General features: G+C 54.2%; 1 protein-coding gene across 8 annotated transcripts in view; it reads right to left on the reverse strand.

Annotated features, from left to right (window-relative positions):
* NLRC5 (NLR family CARD domain containing 5) overlaps positions 1-17,358 on the reverse strand; it is an 85,721-nt gene that overhangs the window by 28,685 nt on the left and 39,678 nt on the right. For all 8 annotated transcript variants that reach the window (XR_009348921.1, XM_059153361.1, XM_059153359.1 and 5 more), the window contains exons 9-23: positions 16,174-16,257; positions 15,966-16,055; positions 15,284-15,343; positions 13,750-13,815; positions 13,178-13,261; positions 11,096-11,179; positions 10,123-10,212; positions 8,054-8,122; positions 7,435-7,503; positions 6,499-6,582; positions 5,976-6,059; positions 4,393-4,482; positions 3,588-3,632; positions 2,565-2,654; positions 1,596-1,679 (exon numbers count right to left, since the gene is read on the reverse strand). Coding sequence is in view for 7 of the 8 variants with exons in the window: in XM_059153361.1 (XP_059009344.1) it covers positions 1,596-1,679; positions 2,565-2,654; positions 3,588-3,632; positions 4,393-4,482; positions 5,976-6,059; positions 6,499-6,582; positions 7,435-7,503; positions 8,054-8,122; positions 10,123-10,212; positions 11,096-11,179; positions 13,178-13,261; positions 13,750-13,815; positions 15,284-15,343; positions 15,966-16,055; positions 16,174-16,257 (1,173 nt within the window). In the remaining variant the exon portion in view is untranslated. The remainder of the gene's footprint in view (positions 1-1,595; positions 1,680-2,564; positions 2,655-3,587; positions 3,633-4,392; positions 4,483-5,975; positions 6,060-6,498; positions 6,583-7,434; positions 7,504-8,053; positions 8,123-10,122; positions 10,213-11,095; positions 11,180-13,177; positions 13,262-13,749; positions 13,816-15,283; positions 15,344-15,965; positions 16,056-16,173; positions 16,258-17,358) is intronic.

A 17,358-nucleotide genomic window follows, 5' to 3' on the forward strand; every position in this document is an offset into this window, starting at 1 on the left:
AAGTAACTTCACAGTGGGGAAACCTGACAAACACTTCCTGAGCCAGGCCGTCAAGGTCAACATCAGCAGGTCGTCAAGGTCAACATCAGCAGGTCGTCAAGGTCAACATCAACAGTCCTAAGTCGATAGCACGCGCCTCTGAGATGGGACGAGAAGCGTACTGCACTGCTGCGGTCTTCTTCCCCCAGACCCAGAACCCCAGTTTACCCATCAGAAAAATATCAGATACACCCACACGGAGGGCCATTTTGCAAACTCTCTATTGAGTACGCCTCAAAGCTGTCAAAGTTATGCAAAACAAAGACTGACAAACCGTCACAGACCAGAGAGGCTGAGAACATGACGCCTAAACGCCATGCGGGATCCTGGACGGGATGCTGGGTCAGAGAAAGGGTCTTAGGAAGAAAAACCGGGGACATCTGAGGAAAGCCTGGAGTGTGGTGAATGTAGCAAGCAAGGCTGGCTTCCCAGTCGCAACAAATGGACCATGACGGGTGATACTAACCACGGGGGGCTAGGGGCAGCGGAACTCTCTGCACTAACTTTGCAACTTTTCTGTAAATCAAGCCTTAACTTATTCAAAAATAAGCGCTTATTTAAAAGTTCCTGGACTGCACATTCCAGGGAAGTCATGATGTACTGTCCTGAGACAAGAGCTGGCTGCGGAGATCTGACATGGTAAAATCCTATGTCTGATAATGATGTTAAAACCCCCTTTGTTCCGGGCCCCCGTGTGCGCGCACATGGAGAGAGGCACAGAAGGATGGACCCTGGGTGACCGTAGATGAGCTGCTCGCAAGGGCCAGGAGGGCACCAGAGATGCGAGCGGGAAAGCAAGAACAATGACCGTCATCATGGGAAAACCATGTCAAGTGCAGCCGGGGAACACAGAGGGGTCTGTAGCTCCGAATAGGCCAAAGCCGATCATGTGCCCAGACCAGGGCAGGAGGTGGGGGGACTGGTCACGGGCCCAGTGACAACATGGACTGGATGTGGAGAAGGGCTGATTTAGGGGAAGGAGGCTTGTCTTGGATTTCTTTCCTGTAAGGTAATTGTGATAAAGTGACAACAAGGAGGACAAAGCTGCCCATCTCTACAGGTGACAAAGCAGAGGCATGCCGAGTTAGAACCATGTGCCCAAGGTCACCCAGCTCAAAGCTGGCTGAGCCGGGACTCCTGACTCCAGGTTGAGTCTCTGGTCCCAGACCCTGGGGGTTCTGGGCTAGATGAGTGGGTAACCAGGAGAGGGAGGCCCTGGGGGGGGGGCCCTCAGAAGGGACATGCTCCAGCTACGGAGGCAGGCATGGGGGGTGCCGGGTGAGGCTCCCAGGGAGCAGACTGGGGCTCCCAGATGCCCCGGGTTGAGCAAATGCTGAAGAGGGAGCCCTGGGCCTAGCACAGCCTCTACTGGTAGAAGGGTAGGGTGCCCTAACGGGACGCGAGGAGCCTGCTACAGGTAGGTGAGGGGCAGGGTAGGGCTCCAAGGGTTGGGGACCAGGAAGAACTCACCCGGTCTCTAACCAGTACACTCTCAACCAAGTCACTGGGCAGATGCCTCCATTGTGCCCTCTAGGACTGTGCTCCCCCTTACTTACTTGACTTCCAGAGGCCCTGGGCACTTCTTCAGAGTCTCACAGAGGCAGGCGAGGCTCAGGGGTTCCAGCTGACACTGCCTGAGGCTAAAAGGGGGCAGGGGCAGGGGGTCAGAGAGGGCCCAGGGTGTACAGCCCCAGGGGCTCTCCCCTTCTCTCTCCACCCCTCCTTCTCAATCTCCAGGCTGTAGGATCGTCCCTGTGCAGGGCACGCTCTGCACCCCAAGTCTCCCCTACAGCCCGATCCCCACCACTAAGTGACGGTAAAGGCCTCCTAGTGCCTAGCTGCCCTTGCTCCATTCCGGTGCCTCCCCACTGCCCTTGCCAGAGTCCGGGCCACCATTGTCACTTGCTGGGACCACTTTAACACCCTCCAATTCTGCTCCTGCCTCCCTGCAATACTTTTCCACTTACCAGTGGCTTATTTTTTAACTGTGCAAATCTGACCATGCTTCTCAGGCGCTTAATCCCCCTGTGGCTCCCTATTACTCTCAGGCTAAAAGCGAAGGGCCTTTTCCATGGCTTCTCTTGCCTCCACGGGCCCTGTGTATGCCAGCCACACTGACGTGCCTCTCCAGAGCTAAACTTTCCCTCTTCAGGGCCTTCCTTTGCCGAGACTGACCCACCTGCCTAGGACATTCCTCCCACTTCTCCTCTGGATAACCCTGTTTGGGCCCCAGATGAGGCATCTCTCTTCCTAGGTGAGGAAATCAAGGCCCAGAGAGGGGAGGGGCCCAGCCATGGTCACACGGCCATGGCAGAGCTGGGAGGTCTTCTGAAAAACAGTGTGGAATCTTTTCTCTGGGGAGAACACTGGGCCCAGCAGCCCCCTCACCAGCCCTCATACTGGCCCCCTTTCTTTTCCTTCTCTCAAACTCTCTTCCCCCAGCCCCAGGCCCCAGGCTCTCCTCACTCCCCAACTCTTCACTGTATCATGGTTCCCCCCCAAAAAGAAGTGGATAAAGACGGTACCAGAGGCTCCTGGGGACGCAGCGCTGATGAAAGGCCGAGGACTGGGCTCCAGCTGGGAAGTCTGGCAAGGACCCACCAGTCCATCGATCCCTTGAAGTGGGGAGGCCATTTTTGAGAGGAAAGTTTGCAACACACACATGGGAAGACAAGACTCAGAGGTCAGGGCTGCAGGGGGCCTAGGGACCATCAAGTCCCTCCCTATACAGATGCCAGAGTGAGAAAAGTTGGGAGCTTACACCTGCCCGGGTGGCAGCACCTGGCTAGGTCAGGGGGGGGGCCAGGACAGAACCCCTCCTCCCTCTGATCATACCCAGCCTTCCACTTTCTAGGCTTCGAGAACCCAGAGAGTGCTCAGAAATTGAGACCCTGGCCCAGGACGCAAGACCACCCTGGCCTTGGGCCACTCCAGCTTCGGTCAGCCCGGCTGGTCTGACAATGCCTCCCCTGACACCTTAGCTGGGAAGGCCCTCTGCCCAGCTGCCCGGCTCCCCAGCTCCACGTTAGGCCGCCCCTGGGCCTGCCAACCTCCCATGAGAGACCAGGGGGCCCAGCCCCACTAGGGGGCAGCTGGGAACATCTGTGCAGAACTGATGCCTTGTTTACTGCAAAGGTGTGGAAACTTTTTCAGAGCACCAACCGTTCTTAGCTTCTCGAACGCCATACCCAGAGTGTGAAGGGTGGTGACTCATATGAAGTCGGGAGTCTGCAGAGGTCCCGAGGGGCAGAGGCTGGCCGCCCTCCCTCCCACTCAGCAGCCCTGAGCGAGCACCTGTTCTGCCACCCCCCCGCCACATCGTGTCTCCCTCCCCAGCTGCCCTGCCTCCTTTCCAGAGAGAGCTAAGTAGCCAATTACTGTGAACTGATGGACACAGGGGTTCATCTGCAGAAGGGGTGCCAGACCTGAGTGGGTTACTCTAGAGCAACAGTGGTCAGTGTGGGGTTGGGGTAGGGGGCTCCTGTAGGAAATGGAGGCCAGGGGGAGGGGGAGCCCATCCTCCCCTCCTCGGAGCTTTCCCTCCTCACCTGCCTCTTCTGTCACCTCTCAGGACGACACGCTGGCTGTCAGAGCTGCAGACAGAGAGGACGCAGCTGTCTGAGAGAGACCAGATGGCCTGGCCACGGAGGGCCTGGATGGTGGCCCACTCTCTCAGCAAATACAACAACGTATAACATACTAAGCATAACGACACAGACTGAGGCACATACAAAGCACACCTCCACTGGGACCTCCTTTCACGCTCACGATAAGGCTGTCAGATAAGGGCATAGTCTTACTCCCCTTTGAAGGATGAGAAAAATGGGCACAGAGAGGACCAGTGACTGCTCAAAGCTGCACAGCAGGTTAAGTGATGAGCCTGGATTTGAACTTGATCTGTCAGTGCCCATACCTCCCGTTCTTGGAAGGAGAAAGTTGGGGGAAGGGGCAGACCCCACTGAAACCATGGCTCATCTGCATGGCTTGGCCCAGGCTGCCTGGCTGGGAGGCCTCCCTTCTATGTTCTTATCAGCTCCAGAAACCGGGACCAGTTCTTGGGCACCCAACCTCCATCAGGGAGCCACAGATTTCCATAAACGTCTCCTGGGAGGATCCAGAGCGTGAATAAGGGAGATCATGGATCATGTCCCATGGCAAACTTGGAGAGACAGCAGTGTCCTGAGGCTACTTTCATTCATCGTCCATTCATTCATTCAGCAGACACCTACCACATGCTCACGGGGCCTGGTGCCACGCAGGACCCTGAGAGGCAACATTGTGAATGGGACAGACAAGGAAGCACAGTGGCCCATGGGGTCAGGGGGCAGGGAGGGGGCCCAGAGCCACACTGACCTGATGTCCAAGTGAAGGAGCCAAGGCAGAGTGGAGAAGCACGGGGTCAACATGAACACCGCATCCAGGGACAAACCGTTCTCACTGAGGCTGGAGAATCACAGGGCAGATGTTGATGGAGCTCACCTGAGACTCACAGACACCCTCTTTGTGGTCAGAGCCCAGGGCAGGGGAGGGCTGTCCTTGAGTCCCGATGACCCCCAGACGGCTAGAAGGTACCTCTTCTGACTCCCCATTGTACAGATGGGAAAATTGAGGCCCAGAAAGTGGTAAGGTTTTGCTCAAGGTTATGAGACATGTTGGCAACAGAGCTGGGATTAGAACTCTGGTTATCTGGGTCTGCATGAATCTGGGGAGTGCTTTCAGGCCGGTGCTGTGCCTCAGTTTCCCCACCTGAAGGTGGGGCCCAGTGCAAAATAAAAATGCAAGGCCTCTGTTCAAAAGGCAGGGACAAAGCTTTTCCTTTTTTCGGGTCTGTCAAGCTGTCAGGGTGTTTTCTATTTGCCGTTAAATGCCGCCCTCCTCTGGCACAGGCATGGGTAGGGGAGCACAGATCTCACAGGCCGGGGCTCAGATGATTCCTCAGTACTGAGAAGGCCACACAGGGATTTGCCCCAAAGCACCAATCTACATATAATTTGCCTGCAATGCCCACAAACAGGCCGGAACAGGAACAGAGGCAACCCCATTTTCCCAGATCCCCCAGAAAGACTGAGAAGGCAGGGCCCTCAGGCTAGAACCCATTCTAAAGTTGTAGCCAAAACCAAAGCCCCCTACCACATCCATAGGCGCAAGCGTACGCGCCCCCTCCCCCCCCACTTTAGGTGTTCCCTGAGAACCTGAAGCCCAGAGAGGTCATGGAACTTGCCTAAGGTCACACAGAGAATCCAACAGGTGCGAGCTCTCTCCTCTCACTGTAGCCCCGAAGAACTTAGGAGGAGGAGAAGGATATGTGGGAGCCCAAAACACAGGGGCCTTCTAGAATCCGGAAACTCTGATCTGTTGCAGGCAAAGTCTGGAGGCTACTGGTCACCTCCCAGGGCTTTCCCGCCTGCACTGAACATCTCCCCCCTCTCTGCTCTCAGCTGCACTGGGCATCCTGCCGGGGCGTCCTGTCTGGTACACATCCTCCCCAGCCAGCCTGTAGCCTAGCAACAGCCCCTCCCAGCCACCCAGGCCCAGAAGGGCTCCCAGTCATTTGGGTAGTTAACTAACCGTTAGCTAATGCTTCCCACCCAAGCTCGCATGGTCCCAGGTGGCCTGGGCCTCCCAGAGAGCCTGTGCAGAGCCACAAAGTCAGGTTCAAGAAGTACAACCTTAGATCGGCAGCTGGATCCCTGAGTCCCAGAGGCCAGTCTCTCTTCCTGAGACTCGGGACAGTGAACTACCCTCTGTGTGCACGTCCCATGTGCCAGGGACGGGACTGGGTGATTGACGTGTGTTTTCTGATTCAGTCTTTACAAAACCCCCAGGAAGGAATGAGACTGGACACAGAAGGACACACACACACACACACACACACACACACACACCCTCCTCGGGATGAGGACAAGCCTAGAGGCTTCGTCTAGTTGGCTACTTACTCCAAGGACTGCAGAGCTCCCAGCCCTGGGAGGAGCTGAGCCAGCTGGGCCACACCTTCGTCTCCCAGAGCGTTGCCTGAGAAGCTGGGAGGGGCAACAGCGAAAGCAGGTTAGGGGCGGGTGGGCACACCCGGCCGCAGGAGCTCTGCATCTCCACCTCTGTGGCTCAGTCACTCTGCTTCTCCTGAAACTGGCACAGGGCCCTGGGCGACCAGGCCAGGTCTCAGCAGATCCCCCCCCCCCCCCCCCCCCCGTCTGCTGGAGTTTCCTTCCTACCCAACTTCCATCCCGAGGCTCGTGACCCTTGGGGGTCAGGGAGGGGCTTTAGAGGGGGTCATATGTCGGGACCTATGTTTTAGGGGGAAGGGCTACAACCCTGCCCGGACTCCCTTAGGGGTTCCTGATTGCAGCAGGGAAACACCGCTGATCACAATCTTAAAAAAGTCAAAACAAAACCACTCAGGCAAACACCTGCTGCCTGTGAGCCCCACCCCCACCCCACCCCCCAGCCACCGCCACTCACTCCAGCTGACCGAGGTGGCAGCTTCCTCTCAGCGCCCTGCAGAGCTGCTCTAGGTGCGTGGCCTGCAAGCCGCAGTGTGTCAGCCTGCAGAGGAGGAAGGGCGGCCCCTCAGAACAGAGACAACAGCGGCCACCGCCCCCAGGCATGCAGGCAGAGAGGCTGGAAGAAGAGGGACGTGTCTGGCATCCAGAGAGACAGAGACTCACCAGCACACACCTAAGACTGCACAGGCAGCCGAGGGCCAGTCAGAGACACAGGGAGACCAAGATGGAGAGACACCGAGATGAGAGACAGTGGAGATGGCTGCAGACACACGGACACGCACACAAGCTCGTGTGCTTATGCATGCAGGCATACATAGGGATGTGCACCTACATGCACACATGCACCTACTACACACACGCACCTACACATGCATCTGCAAACACACACCTACACACACATGCACACACACCTACACACATGTACACAAGGGTACCTACACATGTGCACACCTACACACATGCACACACACCTGCACACACAGCACCAGGGGAGGACAGACAGACAATGACAGAAGGGGCAGCAAGCAAAGACAGAGAAACAGAAAATACAAGAGAAATAAGGAACAACAGAGACAGACAGACAGAGAGATTTAGATGGACACAGAATAAGTGAGAAGCCAGAACATGGACAGGAGCCCTATAGGGGTTGAACTCAGCCCCAGGATGAGGAAAGCAGGTGACACATGTCCCCATTCTCTCCATCCAGAGTCCCCACCACCCATCAGCTGCTGGAGGCCAGGGGAGCTAAGACAAGTGGGGGGCCCAAGGTGGGGAAGGTGGCAGGCAGGGAAGCCAGGCCACAACTCCTGGACAGGCAGGTTGTGTCCTCCAGGGAGGCCTGGGGGCTGGAGGCCTGTGAGGGGCTTTGAGCAGAGGAAGGCCATCTCTGTACCTGATTGCTGCGGGGCGCGGGGGCAGCTCAGAGGGCATCTGGCATGTCAGGCTGACCGGCAGCACAGTCCTAGAGGGACACATACCACGGCAGGGCTGAGCACACTCTGAGCCAGTCTCCGGCCTCAGCCTTACCACCCACCGTTCAGTCTCCACCCGAGGCCTGGAGACCCTGCTTCCCCCGGGGCTTCTAGGCATCCTGGCTGTGTGACCCGGGATAAATCTCGCAGCCTCTCGCTGGGACAAGGTATGGACATGGCTTTAACATGGCATGGGCCAGAGGGAGCCAGAAGGTCCTAACCAAAATCAGAGCTACTGGCCAAGCGATCTGCAGATCCTTAGGGTTTATGCCCGAGGGCCTCCGTGTCTGGGGAAAAGGCTCCCTGGCTACCCCACCCTCACCCCAGGAGGCCATTCCGGGTCACAGGGAAATGGGGGGGGCAGTCGTTCCTCTGACATTCCTCTCCTCTGGGCTGCGTCCCTTGCCAAGCCTGCTGGCTTCCTGCTCCTTTGTGAGTCTGTCTCGGTCCCCTGTGAGCTGAGTGATGCTGTCCAGCGGTGGAGGTCGGGGAGGGTCTGGGCCTGGCTCAGGACAGGGCCCGGATGATGTGGGGCCCTACCTGTCCCAGGTCCCCTTCTGCTCCTCCTGCTCTGGGGCAAACGTGAAGACCACAGTTTTGTGCAGCAGGCTGCCGAGAGAGAAGACAGGAAGGAGACAAGAGGCTGAGGGGGGTCCTGGGGCCATTTTCTAACCTGGCCCGGAGGGACCTCAAAGGCGCCATTCCTGGGCCTCTAGCTGAGGCCATCTCCCCTGACTCTGCAGTGACTTCCTGAGCTTCTGGGCACCTGGAATCTTTCTACCACAGAGATTTTGCAAACTTACCAGCCCTCGTTTCCTGGAAAGCCCTTGAGAGAAAACTTCAGTTCTGCCTTTTCTCTGCCTCAGGCTGAAACCCTCCTCTGCTGTGTGAACCCTCAGGTGAAGGCACTCAACCCAGCACAGGGAGGTCACTGCCAGAGGTCACTGCCAGCTCCAGGACAGGTGCTGACAGTGCACAGGGGGTTGTAACGTACAGCAGGAGCATCTCTAAACTTGACTGTGTAAACGGACTGTTAAATACACATTTCTTTCTTTCCTTCCTTCCTTCCTTCCTCCCTTCCTTTTTAAAGATTTTATGTGTTTACTTGCGAGACAGTGAGAAAGAACACAAGAAGGGGGAGGGGCAAAGGGAGAAGAAGAAGCAGACTCCACGCTGAGCAGGGACCCTGATGCAGGGCTTGATCCCAGGACCCTGGGATCATGACCTGAGCTGAAGGCCACCCAAGCGCCTCTAAATACACATTACTCATTGCAGAGCTCATACTTCTTCCATGTGGAGAACTTTCAAATAAAAGAAAGAAGAAAATCAAGAAAAATCACCCACCACCTCTTCTGCGGATAACATTTGGGAATGGGGGCTTAAAGTCTTTTGTTTTTAAAATGCAATGAATGCTCTTCCTTTTTTTCTTCTTAATCAATAGGATTAAAGGACAGATTCTTATTTAAAACGTAATTTTTCAAGGGATAGGTGAAATACGGGTGACAAAAACGTTGATAATTATTGGTGGGAGCTGGAGTGTTTGCCATTCTCCCTACCTTTCGAGTATGTTTCAGAAGCTTTACTATAGAAATGGTGAATTAAAGTTATATTACAGTCATCCCTCTAGACTAAGACTGTACCTGTATCATCATTTTTCATTGAGTTTTTCTCTCTGAAGGTAACTCAGTTTACTTATCTCCTACCCAATGGCTACATATTTAAGGCATGTTCATTGTCCCCTATTATAAACAACACTGTGGCGAACATTCCTGTATCTAAATGTGTTTGCCCCAGTTGATTTCTTTAGTGTAAATCCCTAGAAATGAACGGAGCACCATTTGGAACGAGGTGAGGATCCTTTATTGGATCATTACCTACGGTGAATCAAGGTCCGCTCATCTCTCTTTTGGGTTAATCGGTGTCTCTCTCCTCCTTCAAGGGGCGTTTAAAGCAGGGACCACCCTACTCGGTTAGAGCCCCTCGGGGTGGGGATTGCATTGACAGTAATATAGCACCTGGCCTCAGCTCCCCAGACTGAATCCGGAGACTTACAGAAATAAGGTAAGGCTGGGCACTGCCTCGGGTCAGGTTTCCTAGAAGCAGAGCCTGAGCCTCCCAATGGGGTAGAGGGCCGAGCCTCACCTGATCACTTCTGTCTGTGATGTCCTGGGGGCCTGCTCTCAGGAGAAGCTGGGAAGGGACCAAGGGAAGCAGAACAGAGCAGGTCCTCAGCCTGATCCCACAGGGAGCTCTGGAGCGTAAAGGGCACCAAAGGTTTGTCCCACCTGCGGCAAGGGGGCTAGGGAGTGATGGCCCTGGCTCTGTCATTGGCCACTCCTGGTTGGGGGAACTGGGAGGACGACCGGCCAGGTGTCATCCGTGGCTCCTATTAGCCTGAGGTAGTTTTCTGGAGAAGGTCTAAGCTGTAAGCAGCCAATTCATAGCAGCTGGGAAAAGAGGGTGTGGTGGGGCACCAGCAGCATCTCCTCCAGGTCCCAAAGGCCTGGGCCCGGAAAGAATGCTAAGGTCTTCAAGAGGATGTTGGGAGAGCCCCGGAGCTCCAGGCTGGAGGGAGGAGTGGGTGACTGGGGTCCACTGGGAGGTCCTACCTGATGTGTAGCTCTGCCAGGGTCCGGCACATGCTCACTGCACTCAGCACACAGTATACCCCATCCACAGAGAGCCCGTTGTCGCTGAGGCTGTGGAGAGGAGGAGGAGGTGGCAGTCAGCAGGCAGCTCAAGTCCTCAGGCCTAGAAGGCTCCAGTCCCCTCCTCCTGGCACAGTAGCTTGCTGCCACTCTTGGGATGTCCTGGGTCCTTAACCAGGGTATCTTGAAGGATCCTGGGCCATGAGCCAAGAGCCAAGAGCTTCAGGACCTCGCTGTCCCACTCAGAGAACAAGGTTCCACAGCTTGTGTGGGAAGAGCAGACTCACTGTTTTCACCTCTCTAGGTCTGCCTCCTGGTCTGAAAAATCACCACCATTTTCATCCCATTTTACAAATGGAGAAACTGAGGCCCAGAGACATTAAATGATGTTGAGGCTACTAAGGGACAGAGTCAGGGCTGAACTCCTAAGGCAAGATCCCAAACCATGTTACTCAACCTCACCATTCCCCTACCCGACCCACGCTGCATGCTAAGATCTCAACACACCCCACCCAAACCCCAACCCACCCCTTAATTTGGCACCGTAGCCCCACCCTAACACACCTCTTCCCACTTCAACACCCTAAAACCCACCCACCCCGAACCCTAATGCAACGCGCAGTACAACACCCACCCCGCCCCAGGGCTGTTGCAAGGATGAACTAGAGCACTAGCCATTGAAGTACGAGGAACCCGCTCTACACACGCTGGGGGGTTTTAGTTGTTGGAACCGAGACAGGGGCTCCTGCCAGAGGCAAAGGCAAGTCATGGGCAGACTCCGCTCCAGCTTTGCTGGTGTTGGGGGAGAGCAGGTCAGTGGAGCAGCACTATCTTTGGCCACTGCAGGTGCAGACCGGGGTGCCAGGGTCTAGCTGGGGCTCTCTCTGGGGCTCCCCTCACCCCCCACAACCCAGCAGTGACGCCGGTGACTCACTCCAGACTCCTGGCGATGTGCAGCTGAGAGGCAGCCTCTGCCATCAGTCGACAGCCCTCATTGTCCAGCTGGTTTCCTGAAAGGCTGAGATAGAGGGGTCCCCATGACTTGTGCCATTGGGGCGGCCCCCCCCCCCCTTCAGCCTTAGCACTCGCACAGTCCCTCCTTGACTTTAGGCAAAGCAGCACTCTGGTAAATGAGTCCTAATAATGATAAACACCACAAGGCTGTGTATGATGAGTCCTGACTGGTCCAGTTGCTTCTACCATTACTGGACATTTCATCCTCATAAGGACCCTGTGGGGCAGGCCCTGTTACTATCCTCATCTTAGTGATGAGCAAATCGAGGTAGACAGAGGTTAAAGCACCTCCTGAAAGGTGGACCTGGGGTTTGAACCCAGGCAGCCTAATTTCAAGGCCCCACCCCAGCTGCTTTTTTATGCTCCAACCTGCGTAATTGCTTCTTATGATAAACTCCATGATTTTAGGGGCATCAGATCTACCATGGGCATCAGGGAAACATTCCCTGATGTTGGAACTACTTGCTTGAAGCACCAGGAGCTCAGTAGGTAAGGGGTGGGACAGAGATGGGGGAAAGATGTTCCTGGTATTGGGAGCAGCTCATTCAAAGGTCCTGGGGCATAGCCCATTGGAGGAGCTGAAAGGAAGGCACTGTGTAGGACTGAAGATCTCAGTGACAGGACAGGGTCAGATGGGGCTTGGTGGGCTGGAGGCAGCGTTTTGGATCACACAGGATTTTAGGATTTGGGCTTCACCACGAGCAGTGGGAAGGCGTAAAGGGGGGGCAGGCAGCAGTGAGCAGTGAAATGCAGGTCACTCTTTGCTACATGGAAGTGGCCAGTGTCGAAGCAGGGAACCCAGTGAGGAGGCTGATGGGTCATCTGGGTGAGGAGTGAGAGTGGTTTGGATGGGGGAAGTGGATGAAAAGAGGGTGGTGTTGAGAGCTATGTAAGTGGTGGGTAGATGTGGGATGGGCTGGCTCTGGGGGAGGGTGCAGGAGCTGAGAGATGTCTGGTCTGGCTAGCCAGGTGGGTGATGAGGCCATACTGCAGGTGAGAGCACCAGGGCAGGTGTGGGGGAGGCTCAGGCTTGGTGATGTCCTGTGTTTTGCAGAAACTTCTAATCCTGTCTTGCTTCTCTCAGTGGGACAAGGTCAAGGTTCAAGCTCTAGTCACCAAGGTCCTCACCCATTCATCCTTCCCTAGGTTGGGGCTGCTCTCCTCACACCACAGCAGTCCATCACTCCACCCTCATGCCCATTTGATTTCCTGGCATAGTCCTAGCAAGGGTCCCCGGTCCTGGGGACATGACAGGGCCTCTACCAATCCCAAGCCCTACTCTCAAAGGAGCTGGGCATTAACAGAACTTCTCCAGCCCCAAAAGGGAAGGTGATCTCACTGTACTCTGAGAGGAAGACGGGGGAAGGGACCCTGAGGGCTGTGGTTTGGAAGACACATGTGATAAGGTCTCTACTTTGCAGCTCTCAATGACACCGCTTACAAGGACAAGGCTGGTGGGAGTCAGACTGTCTGAGTTTGAACCCTGGCCTGGACTCTTCCTAGCTGTGTGACCTTGAGCAAACTTAGCCTCCGTGTAGTTCAATTTCCTCCTCCATGAAGTGTGCATAGTAATAATACTTACACATCTCAGAGACGGTAAAATCAAATGAGAGGATATATGCAAAAAAGCCTGGTCGAGGGCAAGTGCTGAACAGTGGTAGATGCCATGGTGGTCTGAGTTCCCCAGGTTCTTTTTTTTTAAGATTTTATTTATTTGACAGAAAGAGAGATCACAAGTAGGCAAAGAGCCAGGCAGAGAGAAAGGGGGAAGCAGGCTCCCCGCCAAGCAGAGAGCCTGATGCAGGGCTCAATCCCAGCACCCTGATATCATGACCTGAGCTGAAGGCAGAGGCTTAACCCACTGAGCCACCCAGGCGCACCTCCCCAGATTCTTAATGAGGCAGCATGCCCTTCCTTACATCACGCGCCCAAAGTGGGGGCCCTTCAGACAGTGCCCTGCCCCCCACCCACCTCCCACCCCAGCACTTTCTGTAATACTCACTCCACTTCATCCAGGCGGGGGCCTTCCTGGAGCTGGGCTATGAGCTCCTGTGCTTCATGGAACCTGAGCTCACACTGCTGGAGCCTGGAGTGAGGGTGGATGCAGGGGTGCTCAGGACAAGAAGCAACACCACACCTCCTCCGGCCCCAAGGGCCACTGCCGGGAGTGGGAGCCAGAGGAGTCAGGAGGCAGTCAGACCAGGGTCTCATCCTGGTCCTGCTTCTTAGTAACTGGGCAACCTTAGACAAAGCCCTTAACCTCACTTTCCTTCTCTATCAAATAGGAATAATAAAGTATACTTGGCAGGGTTTTCAAAAGAATTACAGTGAGAAAAGGATATCAAATACTACAGTGCCCAGTGTGTAGCAAGGGCCCATTAAATTAGTTGTAATTATTGCCGTTATGACAGAAGTTCCTTATTCAGGCCAGGATGGGTTATTCAGGTCCTTTCTCTGCCCCATGCCTGTTTTTCCTTTTAGCCTCCTCGCCCCTGCTATACCTCTCCTAGGAAGGCACCCCCCCATCCCCCTACCATATCCCTCCCCTTAAGGCAATGGAGCCCACAGAGGTACCTGAGTGTCAGACTTCTACTCTGAGCCTCTTCCCTCTGGCCAGCATTTCCCTGCAGGTCTGGCGCTCTGGCAAGAACAAATCCAACAGTGGCCTCGCCTTAGAGTCCAGGGCCTGAAGGGCCAAACCTCTTGTCTTGGGTTCCGCACCTGAAGAGCCCAGGGCACCACCCACCGGGAATGAGTAACAGAGATGGTTGTTTGGAGGAGCTAAATGTGCTATTCAGCAAAGCAGCCAGAGCAAAATGTTTGAGGACAAATAAACTTTATTCAAATTCTGGCTCTGCCAGAGCTGTGTGGCCTTGGCCAAGTCACTTCCCCTATCGGAGCTTCTATGGTCTCTTTCCCAAGATGGAATGACACTAACACACAGTGATTGAAGGACTAAAAATGAGACAATGTTTGGCCAAGCACCCAGAACGGGCACAGAATTGAAGCTCAGCAAAAAGAAGTTGCTATTCCTATGTTGTGAAGCTCTCTATTTCTACACGTGCCGCCTGTGGTTCTAATGGCTGGGAGCATGGACTGTGTGTGGGTCCAGACTGTGCCACCTCCAGGCTCTCTCCTACTGGGCCACGGGACGAGTGGGGGCTGCAGACAAGCTGGCATGTTACTGGCCAGGTTTTCATAGACCTCTAGATTGGCACCATCTGACAGAACTTTCCACAATGAAGAGAATGTTTTAGATCTGCGCCATCCACTGTGGGAGACACTAGTCTTCCACGGCCATTGAGTCCCTGGAATGCAGCTAATGTGGCTGATAAACTTAAAATGTTCATTTTTTAAAACTTAATTTTAATTAATATATACTTAATTAGCCACATGTGGCTAGTGGCTACCATACTGGGCATCTCAGCTCCATACAGCCAGAGGGGAAAAAGATACTGGTCTGACTAGATTGTTGTATGGGTGAGGAAACGGAAGCTCGGAGCAGGGAAAGGACTTGCCCAGGGACATACTTTATACCAAGTCTGTGAGTCTTGGTCAGCCGAGAAGGAGTGAGAGAAAGTCCAGTTGGAACGTTCTCTCACGGAACGGCTGCTTCACTTTCTTTGCCCATGCAGGACCAGCCAAACTGGAATCCATGCACAGCTGGATTAGCCGGCATCTGAGTGTCACCAGGATGTCAGCGGTGTTTTAAGCATTTTCGGTATATTAATTCGTTTCATCCTCAGAGTACTCTGAGATGTGGGTATCACCATTTCTCCCCCCCCCACACACACTTTTTTTTAGATGGAAGAATTTTCCAGAGCTTTTCCCACATACTAACACCAATCTATAGTCATGCCTTCCCTAAGGGCTTGACTTGCTCTGAGATTTCTGGGGATGCTCCCTCCAGCACAGGGACCAGATGTGGTCCAGACATGCTAGAGGAAGGTAAAGTCCTTTGTCAACTTTGAGAAGAAAGGTATTTCTCAGGGCAGCCCCACATTCCAGATCTTCATAGGCTCTCTTTTGGCCATCTTACTCTGCCAATGGTTGAGCCCAGATTGCACCTTGGAATGAGCCCAGACCCACCGCCTCCCTAGGTTCTTACCCTTGAAGCTCTGCAGCAGTCTTTGTGGGCGGTGAAAGAAGGAAGATGAGGTCTGCCTCCCTGCAAGAGTCAGACACTGAGCCATGAAACCGGTGGACTGGAAAGCAGCACATCGCCCACTACCTGCACTCCCCTTGCAGCCCCAGACATCCAGAGGAAGTCTATTTTATTATAACCAACAGAGAAACAACTGGCAGAAATGCCCCAAATCAGACAAGTAAAATTTGTGACTGTCGTTGCTTGATAAATCCGAGAGAGTATTTTTAAAGGTCAGGAAAACAATATTTACAGAGAGGACTTTTGAAATTAGGAATGCAAAGAGCTTTTGTGGGAATTAACTGTATTTTAGGGTAAGGAGCGACGGCACTTGACCCACTCCGTTCAGCACCATGGAGAGCGACACGCGGCTCAGGATTCCGCAGCTAAAACTACCGCTTCCTAGATGTGTTGACCCACTCTTTCAACCCTCTGCCCATCTATCCATGCATCGTTCCGCTCAGCCACTATATACTGGGTACCAGGTGCCAGTCCTGAGCTGGGCTCTGGAGATCTTGAAGTGAATAAAACGGATTCAGGCCCACATACATACGTACTGCAGACATGGTGCTGCATTCCCCACTCCCTACACTCTCCTCCCTTTTCTCAAGCCTCTGAAGGCCCAGATTCCACCTCTTTTGCTCACCTGACCTGCAGGGTCCTGACAGTAGGACATTCGACTGCTACCTTTGTCAAGCAGAGAAGTGTTGACACGGAGACATTGTTGCGGCTCAGGCTGCAAGATTGTGGCGAGGGTATCAGGAGCGGATCCTATATCCCAGGGGCCCCAGACTTTCTTTGCTTTCCCAGGCCGGGAGTGAGGGGCTCAGGCAGGGGTTGGAAAGATTGCTTACTCAAGCTTCCGAAGCTGCGGCAAACAAGGAAGTACCTCCACGATGTTCAGCACAGCCCAGTCCTTGAGCTGGTTATCCTGAAAGCTGAGAGCCCCAGCCCCTCAGCCATGGAGCTGGGGGACTTGGGGGCCCCAGTTGGCAGGTGACATGGCTGCCCCAAGTCATAGGCCCACAATATGTTGGTGACCTCCTCCACAGTACCCAGTAGGCCCAGCTAGAAGAAGCCCTCTGCTGTCCTCACGTCTGTCCCTATTCAGCCCCAAGGGGGACTTCCTGCCTAATGGCCCAAGAGATCGGGATAACGGGCTGTGAAGGCCTCATGAGGTAGGAAGAGGACATCCAGAACACTGCTCTTAGGGCTACATCTGGGATGTGCCTGAGGCCAGAGTTTATCAGGGCCTCCTGGCTCCTGGGTGATAAGTGGAGTCTAGACTGGGATACAGGAGATGCTGCTTCCAGCCCCAGCTTTGGTCTTGACTCACCCAGAACCTTAGGCCAAGCACTTTCTTTCTGACCTCAAATTCCCCATCAAATGGAGTCTCCAATCCAGCCTTGCCTGAGTTCCTAGCCAAAGGGACAGAAGTGCAAGGGTCCTTTTGTGCATGATTGCTCTGGTTAGTGCAAAGGTTTAGGAATGTGAACCTGTTGACACTTTTTTCCTCCTGATTATTAACAGTGATCTTTGTATTTTCTCCTGCCAGCCAGTGATCCCACAGAAAGGCACCCAGTTGAGGGGATAGGAGCTGTGGTCCGGCTAACACTCCACTCAGTAAGTGGGATGACTTAGTGTCAGGTTGCATGGGTCTGGACAAAAGGGTGCCCTTCTAAATCTCCTAAAGTTGCCTTACAAACTCGTGGTGGTTCTGCCCATGAGCTCTTGAGAATGCTCCCCAGCCCCATCCCTCCTGGGCTACTCATCACAAACACAAGGAAGGACTATATCTGCACAGATGTGATCAGTTAGCATGTAAGTTGCAACTAAATGGTATGTGGTTCTAAGTATGCACAAGTATGTATACAGCTATGAATGTGCATGTGAAGGGAATGTATTTAAGTGAGCAGACGAGTGCACGTGTGAACACACATGTGCACAAGTGTGAAGGTATGTGTGTGTTTCATGCACTTGTGTGGACCCATTGTGCCTGACACCTGCCTACACATGGCCATCCCTTCTCTCAAGGTCAC

This window comes from Mustela lutreola, chromosome 16, assembly GCF_030435805.1.
Source record: "Mustela lutreola isolate mMusLut2 chromosome 16, mMusLut2.pri, whole genome shotgun sequence".
Lineage (NCBI taxonomy): Eukaryota > Metazoa > Chordata > Mammalia > Carnivora > Mustelidae > Mustela > Mustela lutreola.